This window comes from Lutjanus erythropterus, chromosome 3 (genome assembly GCF_056507025.1).
Source record: "Lutjanus erythropterus isolate fLutEry1 chromosome 3, fLutEry1.hap2, whole genome shotgun sequence".
NCBI classification, from domain to species: domain Eukaryota; kingdom Metazoa; phylum Chordata; class Actinopteri; order Lutjaniformes; family Lutjanidae; genus Lutjanus; species Lutjanus erythropterus.
The window spans coordinates 17,940,474-17,961,713 of record NC_139319.1 but is presented as its reverse complement, the minus strand read 5'-3'; the positions used below and the strand labels follow the sequence as shown (position 1 = coordinate 17,961,713).

At 37.4% G+C, this 21,240-nt stretch overlaps 1 protein-coding gene across 1 annotated transcript; it reads right to left on the bottom strand.

The window, feature by feature from the left end:
- Positions 1-1,904: 1,904 nt before the first annotated feature.
- On the bottom strand, positions 1,905-4,750 carry cdkn2a/b (cyclin-dependent kinase inhibitor 2A/B (p15, inhibits CDK4)). Its single transcript, XM_084712794.1, has 2 exons — positions 4,292-4,750; positions 1,905-2,617 (listed from the first exon to the last, which is right to left on the bottom strand). Exons 1-2 carry the CDS (start codon positions 4,412-4,414, stop codon positions 2,366-2,368), a joined length of 375 nt encoding a protein of 124 aa, XP_084568920.1. The 5' UTR covers positions 4,415-4,750; the 3' UTR covers positions 1,905-2,365.
- Between the last annotated feature and the right edge of the window lie 16,490 nt (positions 4,751-21,240).

The following is a 21,240-nucleotide window of genomic DNA, read 5'->3' as shown; positions in this document are numbered from 1 at the left end:
TTTGGAGTCCTTTTGTGAGACGTACTAATTGCATTTGTCACACTGACACTGACTGAAGACATTTTTTGCACACAGAAAATTTTATATAAAATGTCATATACTGTAACCTCAATGCTAATCACTATATAGTATCAAAAAAGGTTTTCCTTTTGTATTTCTCTTTTGTTGCCTTTTCCCAACAATATGAATGTAGTATGCAGTATAAATTCACTCAATAAGTCCTACATATATCTGGTGTCATTTTTTTTTTAAGTTGTGAAACATTCAAATCTTAGAGCCACTTGAATTGATTAAAAACTGTCTTATTGTTTGTTCAGATTCAAGTTCAAATTCAAGAACTTGGTGAACCCTTGAGTACCTAAAAAGACTATAGTGTGCAATAAAGATTAAGAATTACAAACAAGTGAAGTATAAAGCAACAGAGTGTTTATATCTCTCTGAACTGGGAGTTCAAAATTGAAATTCTGGTAATGAAGCATGAATGTTTGTACTAATAAGTTTTGCCAAGGGTTTAACTAAACGATCTGAATCTAAAAACAGCAGCCTGTTGGGCATGATGGTGGAATTTATTGATGAAATAAAATACGATCTGTACAGCTGTACACCTAAATCTATTTCATTAGAGACAAATGTTTTATGTCCCTGTGACTTTTCTGTGTGTTGTTAAACTTCACTTTGATTTTATAAAGTACTATAAAACTGCTAGGCTTAATGTTTAACGAGCCAAAACATCTAACATGTAAGCACGTTCTATTACATGAATCATGTTTGCGTATTCATAATGATTTTTTTTTCTCCTTTTCCTGTTCCTCTTTTTTTATTACTGCAAAGCAGCAATGCATTTTATGGCATTAACTCATACCCGTTCACTCACTCCCTTTACATAGACAAGTAATTATATACATAATTATTCTACGTCTGTCAAATACAGCCTATCACAGCTGTTCCCAAACTTAAGAACGGCCCAATCTGAAATGCGAAAATCTTCCGCAGGGACAAAAAACTTGAATCACAACACTGAACAGCACACGAGACTATTGGTACCAATGATGAGACATGAGAGAAGTTTCAGTGTTAATCTGACACGTGACTGAATAAGGTGCAACACCTGTTAAACGGGGTTAGTAAATAAAAAACACCATGACTTTATTTTATTAGTTCTCATTATTATTATTATTTTTTTTAAATATTCACAAATTGTTTAAGGTATTTTCAAAATTATAAAACTGAAACTTAAAAAGCTTTTATTTGTTTTTGATGAACTCTGAAGGGCCACCCGCGGCGTCTTCACGGCCCAGCAGCGGGTCCACTCTCCACGTTTTAGACATAAATCACCACAAACGTTTCACAGGAAATAAATAAATTATATCAGCCTTCATTTTATTCGCGTGCTTTACTGTGAAGTCACCTGAAGTCAGAACATGATAATGACCCTGTATTACTCATTCAGTGTGAGGGGAATTTCTGTCAGTATTACTAATTAAATAACTTTTCCAAGCAAAGGAGAAGTCGACTAACTGATTAAAGTTAAAATATTCGCGCTCAGGTGATGTTAAGACGCTGCTTTTCAACAACGATGAACTCCAACTCAATTAAAATGCAAAGTCAAATGATCATTGCATGACTCTTTTTTTTAATTCTCTGCTACCTGACAGTAATTCATCCATCAGACAGTATGAAGCATAATAATTGATCTATTATTGAAACATTTCAAATAGCCTAATAACTTACATAATATCGGAGATCTGAAAATGGCATCCATCGTTTGTACAAACAGGAAAGTCTCTGCAGAATAAGGATGGTGCTTCAAGAGTAATGCATCAGTGAGGCACTAATGCTCAAATGTGCAAAACATTTTGAATGGCTTTTGTGTTATTTGGTTAAATATTTCACATGGAAAGACATTCAAAATGCAGTAATCTCATTAGATTTATGACGAAAACCAACCATAATCCTATTTTAAAAATACAATATTCTGTACAAATACATAGTAAAACTGTACACTTTTTTAAACGGGATTACTTATAGGCTTATCGGAAAATTTCAATGAGACAACGGATATTAAAATTAAAACAATTTGTATCAGGGTCGCTGTAAACTGAACAGCCTCGCTTTAGATCATTACAGCATCTTCAATAGTGTTTTTTCTCACAAGAGCGACACTACGCCTATATGTAACCCTGATTTCGTTAAAAATAAAATAATGATGACTATTCAGCAAAAAACAAACAAATAAATAAAAATATATTTTACAGCAAAACAGTCTAAGTGCATAATTTCGGCTGCAGGCCTCTCCAGGCCCCGTTCCTCAGAGCCCCGAGTCCCCACTCAAACCAAGCAGCAGGAAACAAAACAGAGTCACATTTTACAGTGTCTCCAAAAAAGCGACCACGTCTGTGTGTCCGTTGTCTCGGGCCAAATCGACCGGCCGACAGTCCATATTGTCCCTGGCCTGCGGGTCAGCCCCGTGTTGGACCAGCAGCCGCACCGTGTCCAGGAAGCCCGTCCTGGCGGCGTCGTGCAGCGGGGCGCCCCCGGTGCTCCTGTCCTGCAGGTTGGGGTCCGCTCCGTGCGTCAGTAACACCTGAGCCACCGACGTGCTCCCCATCATCATCACCTTTACAACAATACAACCTCCGGTTAGAGTCTAATTTCATCTGATTACACCCTTTAAAACATAAACAAATCAATCAGTAATAATAACTAACTTATAATAAAATTAGCCTATAGAGGAGTTAGAATCTCATTTAACGTGATTATGCATATAAAAACCAAAATCAGTCATTTATGGTAGTTATATCTAATAAAACTAATAACTTTTTATAGTTTATAACCAATAACAATAATAACTTGATTCTCTAAAAAAAACAAAGTTTACTTAATGTTTTACACACAGTAAACTCCCAACGCCCTAAATACAGCAATAATAAAATAATACAAGAAATAGGGTAATATCTGAGGAAGACAGATACGGACTAAATACACACTAACAAACAGAGATATTATTTACAGCAGACCACTATTACACATACCAGTGTGTGGCAAAAAACTATTTAAAAAGGAGTGAAAAGATAATAATAAAAAAAAGGCAATAATAATATTAGGTGATATTAGTGTATAGAAGAACACTAAAGAGCAGAACTGTACTGTAATAACAGCAGCTACTTTATCTTCACCCAGATATTTTTTATCAATGGATATCTGCAGATCTGGAAATAATTCTGCTCATAAGCGTAATAGACTTAGATAAGAATCTTTATTGTCCTACATAGAAAACAATCTATTGTATCTGAACTATAGCCTATTTTTATTTCTTTATTTTATTTATTTTTTAAAAAAGCAGAATGATAAGCTTCTGGAAACATATTCTACATTTCACGCATCAAAGCAATGCGCAACTGAATTCCTGTCTGTCGACTTTGAGAGGCTCCTTACAAATTTAGTTTCGTTTTCTTTAATGCTCAACAGGAATTATATTCTATTAAACTGACTTGCAGGGAAGCACAGTTGCGTTTTTCCAATCTAATGAACAATCTCTATCACTGAAAGTTAGGATGCAAAGTTTGGATTTTGAGACGCATCAGCCTCTTCAATAAAATAAGATAATGAAAATGCCAAAAAAAATAAAATACTCTGAAAACACACTGCTGGCTGTCAGTGCAATTCTGCTCATGTGTTGCTGTAATGGCATATTTGAGAGATTAAGGATATTAAGGCCAACGGTGATGAAGGTAAACTGTTAGAGAGTGAGTCAAGATGACCTGGAAGCGTCATTATAAAATTAATATATTCTACTTTTAATGCAATCCAAAGTAAAGCTGATACTCGCCTTCATATATATATTTAGGTGTGTGTGTGTGTGTGTGTGTGTGTTTTTTTTAAAGTTGGATTAAAAACAACATGAATCATCCAACATTCAATATGTCTGTTGTGACTAGTGCAGCCACCGAAAGGCTCCATATAAGCTTGAAGTTTCGTTTCATTTAGTTTAATGATAAATTACGTTTTTCTACATTACTTTGACGGAAAGCTGCATAGTGTTTTTCTTCAGTTATAATAAGCCGAAGTTTGATCCCGGCAGTTTTCAGACTCACGGGGCTGCGCGTCATTTTGAGATGCGTCGCTTTTCGGTAAGTAAATAAAATACACAAAGCGCCTGGTTGAAAATGTCTGGTTGTTATTTGGAAGAGTAAATTTATTTATTTTTTTTTTTAACTCTGTTTGTGAAACACATTTAAGTGTGAAAGTCATTTTTTTTCTGGGCCCCCGAGTTGCATCTGGTGCCACTGACCTGGAGAGCGGTTCGTCCGAAGCTGTTTATTCCGTTAACTTGAGCTCCAGCCCGCAGGAGAGCCTCCACATCTGCCGTGTTTCCCTTCGCTGCGGCTGCTGTCAGTTCATTCGCCAGATTCATTGTCCCCCTCGTCCACCGACGCGCAGCGCTGTCCTCCGTGACAGATCGCTTTGACAGGTAGCCTGGTGATGGTGAGGAACAACAACAACAACAACAGCACAGAAAACACGCCGCAGAGCGCACGGCGTGGAACAGCCTCGGCTCGGCGTTGAAGTGTGACGGCTGCGCCTCGACCGTCCGCGGCTCGTCGGTGTGTCCGCGCCACAGGTTGTCTGTGTCGGATAGGCGAACCGTAGGCTACATCGCCTGTCCAGCCAGCGATCGGTCGGAGTGTGTCTGGGCTTGCCTTGAATGGGTGACGTCATTGTTGCTGCAGTGGCGCGATCGTGCGCATGCGCCGCTGCAGCCGGTTTTGACAGCAGAGGCATCGCGTTTTGCTTCCTTCTGTTCCTCCTCCTCGGCACTGCTGTGAAAAGATGGAAACGTAAACTCCTCCTCCCGATAAATGTAGATCAGACTTTTCTGTTTTTATAAAAAAAATAGAAGAAGGCAGATGTGACTGTATGAAACTGACACTGCAACTAATCTGGAGTCTTAAAGCTCTTAATCCTGGAAACAGAAGTTTACTAAATATCAACTAAAGTCCATCTAATAGCAGCTCTAAAACTTTCAGCCCTATCACATGATCTTCATCAAGAGTTTGCATAGTTGTCATAGACCTGTAAATGTTAAGAATAGACATTTTTATTTCTTAAACTATTTACTATACTTAATAATTTCCAATAATGTATATGTGAAAAAATACAGCAATAAGCACAAATGGTTACATATTATATACTTATAGAATATACACATGCAAATAGAGTGTAAAACATATGAAAAAAATGAAAGGAAATGAAACACTAATATATATTTTGTACTTTTTCTATATTTTGCTATTTACTATGTGTGTTTGATTACTACTCCATGCACTCTCCCCATGTTTTTTTTTTTTTTTTTTTTTTTTTTTTCATTTTTCCCCTGTTAAAATAATTTTTAGGGAAGTTTTTCATCACCTCAATCAAAGGTCTGAGGACAGAGGGAGTCAAACACTGTACAGATTTTAAAGCCCCCCTGAGGCAAATTGTTATTTGTGATATTGGGCAAATTAAATAAAATGGAAAATGGAAAATGTAAATCAGAGTATTTATCATTCCATGACGACTAAGCATTAGCTGATAAAGATCATGTGACAGGATCAAAAGCAGCTATAAGTGGACCTTGTATTGTCAACTGTGATTGATTTGTTTGTAAAGTCGATGAAGTGTGACAGCTGACTGTGAAGGGATCAGAAGGCCTATTAATCATTTACTTTCACTGCAAAATGACAAGATAATATGACAGCAGAAGAAGTACAATGGGGGCAAAAGAGGTGAAGACCCCAAACAGGAGGAATGTCCCCAAAGTATCTGCTGTGGCTGGATGTTTTTCTCAGGCAAAGGTATTGAAATATGACCCAGGAAGACCAGTGTGAGTAATGCATTCATGAGTTTGAAGGCTTAGCAAGCAATGGTGGTTGGATGCCCTCAATCATTTTATCCTCTGTTGCATCAGTCAGAAGACAAAGAGGGTGTCTTCAAGTTAAATGTGAGACTTTTTAAAAGACTTTTCAGACCACTGTTTAAATTAATAGGCCAGTTTCTGCCTCTTCTTCCCTCTTCTGGGTAAATACATATATTGTCATTTCAAAATTATCAGTAAGGCAAAATTACAATAACTGGTTGAGTTAATGAGCATTTATTCAAACACATTTATTATTGTGAAAAAATTATATTCGTCTGAAATGATAATCACTACAATTCTGCAGCCAGAACCTAAAATGAGGATACATCAAAATATCATTTCCAATTTCTATGCTTAAAGTCATTTGGACCTCTGTATTATTGTATTATTATTATTGTTCTCTCTTTTAGAGTGACTTTAAATAAACAGTTAAATGCCTTCCTGTCTGCAATTTGGCCTAAAGACAGTCTGTTGTCATAATGCATCCAGACAGTCTCTCTGTGTAGATTGGACTGATGATTGTCTCACTTTTCACAGCTAGTCTTCTCCAGATATTGGCTCAAATACAGTATTTCGGACTATTTTATACTTTGTAAGGACTTTTATGAGTAAATGTGAATTTGAGACATTTTAAAACTTTTTAAGCACCCGTATCCACCCTGACAAACAACAGAATTTGCTCTTTCACATTAAAAAGTAACACACCAGGAAGGCCCAGTTTGACAAATGCAGCACGGATGTTGTCGGGTGACACCACGTGGCAAAAGTTGAGCCAGGTTATTTTTGTCACCTCTATTTTTTTCATGCAGAGCTAATGTGTGTCTGTGCACGGCCTCGAGCCCTGTTCCACCCACTCTCAGTGCAAGTTCTTCAACAGTGGAATATTACATGGCCCCGGGTCTGCTGTGTGATAGTCTGATTAAAAACAAATACTGAGATAATGAAAGTCTTGAAGCTATTGACACAGGGCTCCTCCTGACGATGGTGCCTATGGCAATATTGGCACGTCCTGCACCTCCGGGTCCTGATCATGAGTTGTGCTTTAATGGTGCATATTCACAAAAAAAAAAAAAAAAAAAGATTTAAAACAAGTTTGTTAAAAAAGGTGACAAGGATTTTTCTTACTGTGATGATCTGGAGGCCTCTGTGGACAAAAATGGCAGTTTCCACCACAAAAACCACAAAAATGGGAAAATGTAAACATAATCTCCTCTGGTCTGCATGCAATAAAACATTTAATCTTATTTCAAGGCAAATCCAATCAAAAGAAATAGCCAGTCTTCTGGCTGATGGTCTCATTGCTCATGTAGTTCATATAGAACTGGGACTCCTTCATAAACAGTTTAAAACTCCTTGTAGTTAATTTTAATTTGTAAAAAACAAACAAACAAACAAGCAAACAAAAAACAGTGGACACATGTAAAACTTGTAGTTTTTGTGAGCCCCTGGGAGTTCTGGGGCTCCTGGGCAGTCGGATGAATTGCTCGAGTGGCATTTCACTCCCTTCACCCCCCACCCCCCAAAAAAATAATCTGGTGGGTCAGTCACAAATAAATCCATTATGCAGAAAGTTCCATGTGATAGCTTGCAAAACTGTCCAGAGCTGCTTGGTTATGCATGATACTGTGTCAGAAAAGCACCAAAAATGAAAAGGGGTTTTTGTTATGTGCATGCACATTTGAACTCACACATCATAGTGGTTGTGTTTGTTCAGAACACAGTGCTTTATGTTGGTAATTGTCATTTTTGTGCTGGTTTATAGTTTTAACCATTAGTGGCTGTTATATTTCTTGAGGCCAACTGTATTTTGCATAGTTTGAGTGCTTGTCCCTCTTGTTGAATGGCTTTAAGAGGCTGACATCACTGGGAGTTGCTTCCTGTCTCATTCCGTGCTGCTTGCCACAATATTGTATTTTATTTTCCATAACCATCTGGCGACCTTCTGGAAATTATCACACGGCCCTCGTGGGGGTCCTGACCCCAAGGCTGATGTTCTAAAATATATAAAACAGCAAACAAAAAATTTTAAAACTATGACACAGCAACTGTTTTAGGTCACTTGCGACAAACTGAAACTAACAAAAATAAATAAGTGGGTCAATTTTTGCTGAGCGGACTAAAATAGTTTTTTTTTAACAGAGTGCTGTTTATGAGTTGTTAATAGAGTCCAAATGCATCATCTCAGTACAAGCCTTTCACAAAATGATTTGAATATCTGTTTGTCTTCTCGATGGACAGTCATAGTGAAACTGTAATGTCATGCTTCGCTATTGTTTAACCTGCTTAGCCGCTATGGTGAATAAGAAATTTTCTTTTGAGCGTCAGCTCCAATTATTACACGTGATAGAGGAGAGACAGCCACACAAACACCGTGTGCCCGGCCTCAGTCAGGAATGTGATCAGTAAATGGAATGTGTGTTGTGTGAGGTGAGGACACTGATTGTTTGTCACAGATGGAATAATGGTGCCTCTGTGTCAAAATAAAATACATCACGTTTGCCATCAGATTGAATGGGCGGTGAAGCTGGGCTGAGCCTGAGGAACTTAAGTCTTGAAATGCGATTCATGGCAGCATGTTACTTTTTAATTAAACAGGATTAGAGCGCCCTAGTTTACTCAAACATGCACCGGCTGGCCTGTATGCACTCGGTGTGGCTAGTGTGGCGTGCGCTGCTGTCAAGTGTCAGGCCATTAATCATCTTATTTATGTCATTACAAAGGGCACTGAGACAAAACGTACAGCAAGCAGGGGTTTTACACTGGTGGCCCACAGGCCATTTCTGGCCCCGTCTCCCCCTCCCTCCAGCCCACAACATGATGCCAAGCATACAACCCCAATTCCACAACAGCTGGGATGTTTTCTAAAACATAAATTACAACAGAATGCAATGATTTTGAAAAAAAAAATCAACCTATATTCAGTTCAGAGAATATAAGATAAGATATTCAGTGTTCCAGCTGATCAACTTGACTGTTTTTTGTAAATATACACTCATTTTGAATTTGATGCCTGCAACATATTCCGAAAAAGTTAGGGCCAGAGGCTTGTTCACTACTGTGGTACATCCCAGTTTCTTCAGACAACACGCAGTAAGTATTTGGGAAATGAGGCAACTAATCCTTGAGGTTTTGACAGTGAAATTCTTCCCCATTCTTGCTTGACATATGACTTCAGGAGCTCAACAATCCAGCGTCTGTTGCTGTATTTTGTGATTCATAGTGCACCTCAGATTTTCAATAGGAGACAGGTCTGGACTGCAGGAAGGCCAGTCTGGTACCTGCACTCTTTTACCACAAAGCCACACTGTCGAAACATGTCCAGAATGTGTCTTGGCATTGTCTCGCTGAAATGACACAGACGCCCATGATGCCATGGGCACTAACACAGTCCCCATATCAATCTGGATGGTCGTTTTTCTCTTTAGCCTGGAGGTCATAACGTTGTATGTATGTATTTCTGAGGGATGGTGTGGTGCAATTGGCTGATATTCTACATCTAGAAAAGAATAGCTTGTTCAACAATATTTCTCTATCAGCAGACACACAGAGGGGTTTAATGACCAATTTGAAGGGACAGAAGAGTTCTTGTGTCCAATGCATGAATAACTAATGTATATAAAAATATATAAAAACTGCTGTTTGCATTTTTTGTTGAGTATGATGAAAATAATGGGAACAAAAAAAGTACAGTTTCATAAATATTGTGTTTTCTTTTAGTATTTGAACCTTGAAGTAGCGCTCCTGTGAGATAATAATGCCACCAGTGGCCTCGAGCTATTTAGAGTTTGAGATCTCAGGCCTATAGTTTCTTAGGAATAGGCCACATTTTGCAAACCTCTTTAAAACTATGACACATAGCAAGTTTTATCATTAGTTGTACTGTAATAATTTTGATTATTCAGCTGTATGCAGCTGAGTAGTTCCTGATTCTATTCTTTGTGTGAATGGTGTTAAGTTTTATGGTCCATTGGGTAAGATTTAGGGTTAAGTATTTGCAGAATATGGCAGGAATTGAATATAATCTTCATGTTTTCGTGAAGTATAATATATAATTACCAGAATCTATGAACTGTTGTGTTTTCATGACATTAGACTGATTTGTTCATGTCTACAGAGGAAGCAGGTCCTCTTCCACAGAGGCCTTCATATTGAACAGCCACGTCTCTACAGTACACGAGAACAGATAAATCAAAAATATGGCCTTTAGAGTTTATTGTGATTTTCACAGCGTCATAATGCTTGGAGGATGAGGGTGAGGCGAGCAGTATTCATTTGGTTGCAATCTGCAACCTCACCACTAGATGCCGCTAAATCCTACACACTGGTTCTTTAAGTTGTCATTCAAACAGGTAATTTTACATAATTTAACACCTTAGATATTCCACATAATGGGGTGAAATTGAAATCCCACCCTGTAGGTTCAGATGTAACAGATACTGAACTGTTTTATTATTTTACTAGTGGTGGAGGCAGTCATCAGATCATTTACTTAAGTTATAGTAGTTCTCATCACGTGGCAAATTGACCTCTGTCAGAGGTAGGTTATTGTATATTATTTCATTGGATTATTATTACTGGTTTGATCAATCACTGTAGCTTCCTGCAAATTCCACCAATCACAGCAGGCCCAAATGAGGTGACTCAGTGTTTACCATTTTTTGTATTTTTTTTATTTTGTCATTGGTTCTGAAAAGAACACAAGGTTTGTCATTATTACTGGCATTAATCCGTGTTCTGTGTGCACTTTTATATTTTATATTTTTGTGGTTGCTGTTTTGAGTTTGAGGTTTGGTGAGGTTACTAGAACACTTAGAAAATATCAGTGCGGTTTTATCCTCACAGGAATGAGTTGCCTTTGATTTTTAATGAATTATAAAAAAGAACAGATTTTTTTTCTTTGCAATTTTCACTTGCTCCTGCAATTTCATTGCAAAAAATGTCTAACAACATAGCAACATGCATCATAATTTTTTAGAAAAGCTGCCGTGAAATCAGGCATTTTAGGCTGCAAGATGGAGTTAACTGTAACTACTCTACATGTGTTTGTATATGCTGGCTAGTTATTATAATTATGGCTGTTTGTACTTTATACCAAATAATTAGTTTTTAATTAGATAATTATATGTTCTACCTGTAAAATTTTAATCTACAATGATTATAGCTTTCAAATAAATGTAATCGTGTAGAAAGTACATTATTTTCTCAGTAGTTGTATAAAGTAGCACAAAATGGAAATACTCAGTGAATGTGAAAGCAATGAAATGATGCAAATAAGTATTGATAATCACAAGACTTCCCAGCTCATCAACACTAATTGTGTGATGTAGCTGCAGCTCAGACAGTGTATTTGAGGTCATCAGTAATGAGGATGCAGTGTGTGTGTGTGTGTGTGTGTGTGTGTGTGTGTGTGTGTGTGTGTGTGTGTGTGTCTGTATGTGTGTCAGTAGTCCTAATTCTCAGTTTATCTGTGTAAATGTGAGCAGACCTGCGTGGAATGTGTATTTGTCTCGGGGTTCACAGCCTGTAGCGATGGAGGTTGTATGTGAGTTGAGTGTGGGTGGAGGTGTGTTGGTCTGGAAGTCCCCTGGGTGCGCACGCATGTGTGTCTGTGTGTCTGTGTTTGGTGTGAGAAAAAGGCACTGTGAATGATTACAGACGTTATGGCTTATGCCTTTTATGTTCTGTTTAAAGTATGGAAGAGTAAACAGATCACAGTTTTACGTAGTAAAGGGAAAAAAGAGACAATTAAAGCTTGCTTTTAATAACAACCAAGGCCATCATCAAACATGTCATACACAGTGGTTTTTCTTTGAAGGGCTTGACTTCATGACATCAGTGCATTGGGATCGTTCTTTTGGTCAGGAAAATGCTTTCATTGCTAAATTTAGCAGCTCAGTTTGAAGAGACGTGGTCAATAGTGATGTGGGCATCATTGTAATCTGAGTTATATGGTCTTTCTCACAGAACCTCCTCTGAGTTACAAGCCTCAGTTTAGCAGCAGAGTTGCTCAGTATTTTGATGTTACAGCATGTGGTTTCTAAGGATGAATGAATGAAACTTTTATTTATTTTTTTATTTCTTATTCGCAATTCACTCTGCACCGAAAACACATTTTGTGTACGAACATTGATTCGCAATCCAAACCACTGTCCTCGACAGCCGAGAAGGGGAATACCTACACTCTGATTCCAGGCGAATGAAATCACCTCCTGCTGACTGTTCATTTGAAATCCCCCTTTCATTACTTGCTTTAAATAGTTGTATTGTCTGTGCTTTTGATTGCAAAAGGCTGACAGTGCAAGTGAATCTGACACCTACCACTTCATGGATTTACACAAACATAATTTTTATTCTAATTCTGTGCACTGACATTTAGACCAATTTAAAATGCCCGATTTGCAGCAACAGGAAATATTCAACTCTCTGTAACATGCAGGCTTTTTTTTTTTCTCCTGTTCTGTTTACTCTTTCTCTGTCAGATCCACATCAAAGAGTAGGCTTGTGCATACAGAAATATGGACATTTCTGTAAAGCACATTTAGTTGTTTAAGTCTGAGGAAGAGGATTAGAGCCACATATGAAAAAATAATTTGAGAATTCTGACTTTCAACTCAGAATTCATTTTTTTTTAAGATCAAAATTCAACTTTAAATTCAGAATTGTTGCTGTGTCTGAAATCACATATTATGCACTACATACCCAAAATGTGTACTATTGTTCAGCATACCTTTGTGTAAATAAACAGTTGTGGGTGTCTTTGCGAATGCAAAGCTCAGTGCATACCATGTCACTTCCTGAGAAGCTCGTTGCTGGTTGGAGATGCATAACCATGGCAACCTGTACTAACAATGAATTAATTTAAAAAAATATTATGCCTTACGCCCTAATCCTCTTCCATAAAAATCTAAGAAAAAAGAATAATAATGCATAAATGGGTTAGATTTAAGCTGAAATGTTATATCTCAGCCCCTTTAAAGTAGCCTTGTAAACAAATGTAATTTCTAAAGTTTTTACATGTATATGTTTTTAATGAAGTGTCAAAATAATACAGGATGGTATGGAAATGGAAGTAAAAATAGTTAACAACATTAATTTAAGCCCAAATGAGCTCTTCCAATAATTTATTGATAGGGTTATCATGACTTGGGTCACGTTAACTAAACTAAACTCATGATGGTTTATTAAAAAATAAATAAATAAATAAAAAAGAAGAAGAAGATTGAGGATTTTATTGATGGTCTTGTGAAGGACAGCAGTGTAAATGCCAGGCAGGTTCAGTCTTTTAAAAATCGTTTTAGACCTCGATGAGGAGTAATGTTAGTCTTCAATTAATGCTAACAGTAACTGAGACAAACACTAAATGATACATTTTATATTTGATAAGTTTTTGCATGTGACCGGAAATAAAGGATATAGACTTAAGAAAATCTGAGCCTATCTTTTAGTGTTTTCCTCTTAATGTTACGTTAACATTAGCCGCCAGCAGGGCGGTAAAATAGAACCAACAACCAGCTAAATACTGGTAAAATATGAAAGTGGCTGGTAAATTCCAGACATAAAATAATGATTTACTATTGAGTAGCTGGTAACTTTGAACATTTATCTGTCAGTGGCTGGTAGATGTTCACATTTAATTTTCCACCCTGTCTGCCAGACTAACATTAAGAAACTAGTCCTAGCTGGCTAGCATGGTAGCTAAGAAAATAAACTCCTCTGCAAAGATCTAAATGATTTAAAAGAATAAACTTGCATTTATACTGTTGTTCTTCGTGAAAATGTTTAAGTTTACAGCTAAATTTTTAATGGCTGAGTTAAAAAAAAAACTTTGAGACGTGCAATTCTTTAAAAAGTCTTAGATTTTATAACTATTAAGTCTTAAAGTTCATCAAATAGTCTATATTTGAATTGATGGGGTCTTAATCATAGTATAAATATTAATTCAGTTAATTCATCATTTTTTCTTTCCTTTCCCCCAAAATAAGACATATATTTGGCATATCTGAATCAACATTTCTAATATAAAACCTCATACAAATGTCAAAAATACATTAAATTTAACTTTTCGTACATGTAGATACCGTTACAACACTAATTATGATGGGTTATAAATTAAGATGAAGAATAAGCCTTTTGTGTTCCTTGAAAGTCATTGCTTCTTGCCTTGTTCTGCAGATAAAACCTTATTATTCCAAACAGAAAGTGAATTCTTACGATTACGATCTTACATTTGACCTCCCCCTCCCCTTCTTCACGAATCTGACAGGACGTTCTTACATTTAGAGAACATTCAGGGTGTCTGTCATTTTCCTGAATGAAAGCGACTCGTTCCACATATCAGGTTTGCAATTTTGAATGCAAAAACTTTGAAGCTCAATATCATGCGAGCACTCAGAACGCAGACAGAGCCTTATAGTTCCAAGAGGACGACACGTCTGTTGACGGCCTCTCATTGCTGCTGAGCAGTTCTACACAGTATGCGGCATTTCCCCATTCTGTGAAGAGTGGAGGCACTGCCCTACTTAGACTCTGGCCTTTCACATTGTTCTACTTTTATATCATCTGCCTGGCGTCATTTCTGTCTCAACCCTGCTCTGACACTTGCTAGATAATTAAAATGATCACTACAAACTTTATGTAGACCCCTGACGTCTCAGCGATCTGCACGCTGACGTTAAATTGCTCAGTAGTTCAGTGAAGCTCTCTGTTATGGAGGAGTTTGACTCATGAATCCTGATATGACCAACACACCGATCAAGCCCTTCCTCCTCTATTTGCAGACCGCTCATTACATCAAAGGCACATCACAGACTGTGACTTAGGTTAAACACACACAATTCGGTATACTGTATTACTGATAAAGCTTTTGTTATGGTGCTATTTTTGCTTTGAAGTCCTCCTGTGAGAACAGTTTCCATGTGCAGAGGGATAACAGCCAGACAGAGGGAGGGTTTGTTTTATACTTGAGGTTACTTTTTTAATACCCACCTAATTACCTAATGCAGTTAGTCTTGAATTGTTTCTTCACTATTCATCCTGCTCATTCACCACAGAGCTAATAACACTCCGCCGAACACGAATTACAGTAAATCTGTTATTGGATATTTTCCTCAACAGTTTATATTTGCACAGCTGTGTCACAACCATCTAATACGTGTAGTAGGGTGAAATCAATTCGCCGAAGAGGAAGTGGCCTCTAACATGTAGATCAGTGAAAGCTTTGTCTCATTTCTTTACCGTGACATAGCGTTCTAAAACGCAGCCACTGTCCGTTAAATTTTTTTTTGTTTGGAAAAAGTAAGACATTTCTACTAAATTCACCAAGCCCAAAGATTAAAAAGTATCTTTTTAAAGGTATAATACGCAACATTTCTGCATCAAAATACCTACTGTTGAGTTGTGTACTTACATTATCCCAAATATTTTTTTATATTAATATATTCACCATGTTCATACACGGATAAATCTGTAATTTATTCATGGTAACAGAGTGTGTATGTTTTCTACCAGCCGTTGCTAGCTAGTTGCTATTTCCTCTGGGAAAACGTGGGACACTTTGGATACATCAAAGAGCGAGGACAGAAGTTGGTGATTGTGTTTAATAATAGTACCGCGTCCATGAACATGATTCTTGCCTGAGTCATCCCAGATAGACTTTTATCATCTATGGTGGTTGTTTAACAGTGAAGATAACTACGCAGATCATCCCACGCCACTTCACCTTGTTACCAAACTATAACTTTTATTATTGTTTTGATGTAAGAGACCCCTAGTGGCAGAATTGACATATTATGCATTAAAAAATATGGCATGGATCAATTAATTTCCCTTCATTTCCTGAATCAGCTAACATTTATGCTAGTCATTCTCAAACAGCCATTCCAGATCCACTTTGTTTTAACAAATCTGACATCATCCAATGAAGTTGCAGGAGAGAACCATGAAGAACTAACATTGCATTTACTGAGTTGGAAAAAATGGTACCAAAAATAATTTTGTCTCAATAGAAAAACCATGAAGTGGTCAACTGAAAACAAACTGCAGTATGCAAAATGTGCACGTCAAAAAATTACATACTCGGTGCCAACAACGTCCAACTTTGTTTGACATTTGAAGTGGTAAAAAGAACGGTAAGTCAAGGCTAATATTACCATTATTAGCAAGCTAATACTTAGCCAACGTCTGCTTAATGGCTATGTAACTTTGTAAATCAATGAATGTTCAGGACTTAAAATTCAAAGATTAGGACTTGGGGATTGTCAGTCTGTTACTTGATTTGGGACTTAAGTGCAAAGACTTGAGACTTACTTGTGATTTGCAAAACAATGACTTGGTGCCAGCTCTACTATATAAAACTGGATCAAGGAAGACTCAAATTCAATTTTCTGTAGAAGACAAGTATTCACAAGCAGAAGCAATCCCCTTATATTAATAGTCCCACCACAGCGTGTATTAAAGTGAAAGGCCTCCTGGCAAATCATCTCTAACCAGACTGGGCCCTTTCTGTGAAAATATCTAAATATAAATCTGGTTATGCACCCGCAGTGTGCTGTTTTGTGTTTGTGACACATTACATTTCAATTTAGGCTGTTCAGATCTAAATGGGAGATTCCTCCCATGCTTTAAAGCAATGTCTGCATACTTTATAGCAAATCAGCTTCAGAATTCAATATATGCAGAGTGTAAATGACACCGACACATTTAATATCCACTGAGGGTTTGTGTTTGTGTTTACTGTTATGTTTATATATATTTTTCCACTTTCTGTTGAGGATCTTATTTATGCACCAAAAGTCAAGCAGGATGGGGATATCTGGCCTTAAGATAAATGCTGAATCATACTCTCACTGTAGCTGATGTGGTTTCATGTTTCTGTAAACGTCTTCAAGTTTACATGTTCTGTTGGCGTGACACATTACCTCTTAATGTCACCGACGGTTGGCTGAAAATGTGTTTTTACCTCTAGCCAACATAAGCCTATTATTATCATGCTCACGAAAAGCTGAAAGCTAGCTTTTAGTGTTGTCTTTTGAAATGGCCTCTGGGCTTCAAAATATATTGACAGTTTTATACCCGTATTAATTCATAGTCTTGACACACATATGCGTGATAAACACAGTAAATCCCAGTGTTTCAGATTTTGTCTGATGAATAGGCTGGGCTGCACCTACAGGGATTAATTTTAATCTTGATTAAATCATGGTTCTGCTTTCTCTGATGTTTCAACAAAATGTTTTTTAAAATCCATTATTAATTTTGAATTTACACTTGAGGCGGGTTAATGTTTATTATAACTGCCTTTTGCAGATGGATTCAGCAAAATAATCAAGTTCCTCACAGAAACCTACAGAACAGACTCAATTCAACTGAGTTTAATGATCCGTCTTGTCTTTGTTTCACTCCAGTTGAGCCATTAAAACAGTCTGCCAGTTACTGCCGGTCCACCTCTTTTTATTTTAATTAATTCAGCCAACAAGTTTTTATCAAATGTGGAGGAATTAGCTCCTCTGCTGAGCTGCCATAAGTAGGCTAACTAGGTTAACTATATATTTTTTTAGCTAACTAGCAAACAATATAACTTTTTGTTAACTTTTTTCCATCAAGCTAGCAGTGGGAACTTTTTACTTAGCAAAAAAACAGTGGAATATTTTGTTAACTTTTCAGCTAACTAGCCAACAGTGGAATGTTTTGGTTTTGTTATTTTTTTTTTGTCAAACTGGCAAACAATGTAATGCTAATTTTTTAGCTAGGAAGAAAACACTAATATTTTTTATGACTAACAAGCTAACATATAGGGTTTTATTGTTAAGTTTTTATCAAGCTAGCAAACAGTGAAATGTTTTGTTAATGCTTTAACTTGCAAGAAAACAATGTAATGTTTTGTTAACTAACTAGCAAACATAACTTTTTTTTTTATCAAGCTAGCAAACAATGTAATGTTTTAATATTTTTCTGTAGCTAGCAAACAGTGTAATGTTTTGTTAACTTTTTAGCCTGCTAGCATAGCATTCCTACTTTGTCTCAAAAGCAAACAAAGTTACTTTTAATTTACTTTTTAAATTTTGGTTTATATCAACAAACTTAGATTTACAACACAGTGATTCATTTTCAATTGCAGATCAGAGCTCTGCTTAATTTTAAATGTGAATTTTCTCATTCTAGTTTTGCTAAAATCTGATTAGAGCCAGTCTTAGACTAAATATTTGTTGATGCAGCTCAGTCTGAATTGTAGCTGCTGAGTAATGTGTGCACCACCCTCGGTCTCATTTCATCACACACACACATGATATCAATAAACCGTTTGTGAGTGTGTCAGAGGCATATAAGGCCACAGATTTCCTAGGACTTGGGCTGCAGATGTAGAGCAGAGCGTGGAGGGAGGCGGGGAGGTAGCAGAGGGCACTCAGGCTTTGCTTTCACTGCCTTTTTCTTGTTGTGCCACTCACATGCACAGGGAGCAGCCACCGCCCACATACGTATGACTGTTAAGTTATGTCTCGAGCCACTCGGCCGCCTCGATAGTAATGCCGCTGTAGATAGACACATGGAAAGAATGAGACAGCAAAAGGGGAAAGACTAAGATAATGTACAGTTAAATAGCTGACTTTGCTCTGACAAAGAATCTATTGTGTATAGACAAGAAGTGCCTGAGGTCAGAGTCAGGGCGCATGCTAATATTGCAGTTTTTAGTTCCTTTATTCTGTCTGGAGATATTAAAACATACTGTACAGTCAGTTTACAGCTGTTTACTTTTCCAGGATGTGGACAGGATGAAAACAGGAGGGTAATAAAGGTAGCATTTGAGTATTTCCAATGGGTGGATAATGATTAACAAGGAGGTGACATCATTCTTCCTTATTATGACAGCAATTATTCGCAGCACCTGAAGATACGCTTATGCAAACAAAAGCAGTGGCTTTATGGAATATTTATAGCCTGGTGAAAGTACTCTGTCAGAGGCTTCTTCATGTTACGTTAATATATACATAAAAGCATCCACCAATTTTTATTTTTCAAAGGGAAAACCTGCATTTCTTCTGTGTTTTATTTGTGATAATACAAGACTGAGTGATTCACGCAGGGCGTCTCGTTGTTGCAGAGCTGTCAGGTTGTGGCCTCGCTTGAGGTCCATTTTAGGACATTGAGACCTTCAGTGTAATCAGGTTGTTAAGCAGGAAAGCACCGGGGAGAGGGTTGTAAAGAAAAGAGTGATGAGTGACTCAGCACGTCAACATTAGTTGCACTTTGAGACCTTGATATCACTGTTTTGTACGTTTTCTCCCTCACTGTTCTTCAGTAACATTTTTTTAATGAGTTATAATTTTGCGGTGACTGATTTTTTTTAAGCCTGTACTCAGTGAATTCAGTGTGAACAGTTATCCACACTAAACACCTCTGATGTTATTTTGATTCGTTGGAATAAGCATTTTCTTCCTCTGTCTGGCGGATGTAAAACTATCTTGAGGTTTTTCGGTATACTGTTACATCAGATCAGCTCTTCCTCTCAATGAATTCCGGCCAAAGCTAGTCATGTCCGCTCTGAGAGCTGTGTGGGTGGTCAGAATCGTGCTCAGGAGAGAACAAACCTGATTGAAATGTCTGACATTAAATATCACGGTCAGGAAGATTAGTAAGAAAAGTCAAATAAAGCCGTGCAGGGAGGAATTATGCATCAGGATGTTTTCTAGCAGCTGTCATACTCCTACCTCTTATTAGCCCCTTATTGCATGGATTTTTATTTTTTTTTGGGTGGGGGGGAGTATTTCACCCTACTTTTAAAACTGGTCCCATGTCAGGGTGACATTGTGCTACAAAGGTACTAAAACTCTGGTTTTCTATCGTGCATATGATAAGTGGAATAAATAATTTATGCACTAGAATAAGTGTCAACCACAAATGTCTCCAACCAATCACAATTATAAGATTTGGCATACAAACAAATAAACAACTACTAATTGCAACTAACGCCTCATGTATAAATGTCTCACATCCAGCTGCCTGCAGTGTGTGTGTGTGTGTGTGTGTGTGTGTGTGTGTGTGAAGGGGTTAGCCTGTTTGTACGGGTATATTTGTGAGTGTGTCTCAGTGTGTCTGAAGGTGTCTACGTGTCAGTTATTGTTTGAATCACCGTTTCTCTTTTTGACAAAACTCACTCTAAATTCATGAGTGGAACTTCCGAAACAGCTGCTGGTGGATGTGAAACAGAGGTGGACGGCACATTTCCAGCACTTCATTCACTGACATGCACGCACACACACACACACACACACACACACACACACACACACAAACAAACAGAAGTAGTGCTATCAGTAGACAGTGAAATAAACAGTAGATGTTAAAATAAAAACACTAACTATGATCATAATTATGCCCCTGAGGATCTCCAGACTGTAGCATGATGTTGCTTAAACAAAAGTCGACTAACTGCCCAACTGACAAAGGAAATGTTTTTTATATGTTAATAAAAGCAAAACAAAATCTTCAAACATTCTAATATATAAAGTTATTCAAATTTAAACACATTAAAAAGTGATATTTATTTGACAGTAATATAAAGTAATAGTAATATAATATGTCATATTTTGGCAGCAGTGTGTCATGCAACTTTGTTTCCTGAAAGGACCGTGCCACCCACTGCCAAAAGGCTACACCACCTTCAGATCCTTATTTTACTGGACACGTCTTCTTTTAAAGTTTTTTTTTTCTTTTTGCCTTTGATAGGGACGGCTGAGGAGGACTGACAGCCTCAGCACATGGGGTGCATGCACTACTAACCAACCCACTGGAGCACCCCAACACAGAGATCGTGGGTGGAGGTAACTAATTACAAATACTCAAGTTACTGTAATTAAGAAGTTTTGTTGTGTACTTGTATATTTATTATATATTTCCAATGTTGTACTTTTACTTTCACTTGTACTTAAAGTGATAGTTCACCCAAAAATGAAATTTCACTCAATATCTACTCACCCCCGTGCTGATGTGAGGAGGGGTGAAGATCTCCAGTTCACAAAACACTTGTGGAGCTTCAGCGGAAAACAGCGTTGCAGCCAAATCCAGTACAATTGAAGTGAATGGTGACCACTTTTAAAATGTAAAAAAAAAAAGAACACAAAAAAACACAAAATGTCTCCATACTGTTTGTGTGGTGTAATCCAAGTGTCCGTAAGCCGCAACATTAAAATTTGACCCAAAAAGACGCCATTAACATGTTTTAAGCCTAAAAGTCAGCTGTAGCCTCTCAGACTTGATCCGCGTGCACACGCCTGAAGCGGCAGGCTGTCACCCAAGCAACGCGGCTGCAGCAAAAAAAAATGATGTTCCTCCTCTATGTTGAAGTCCTC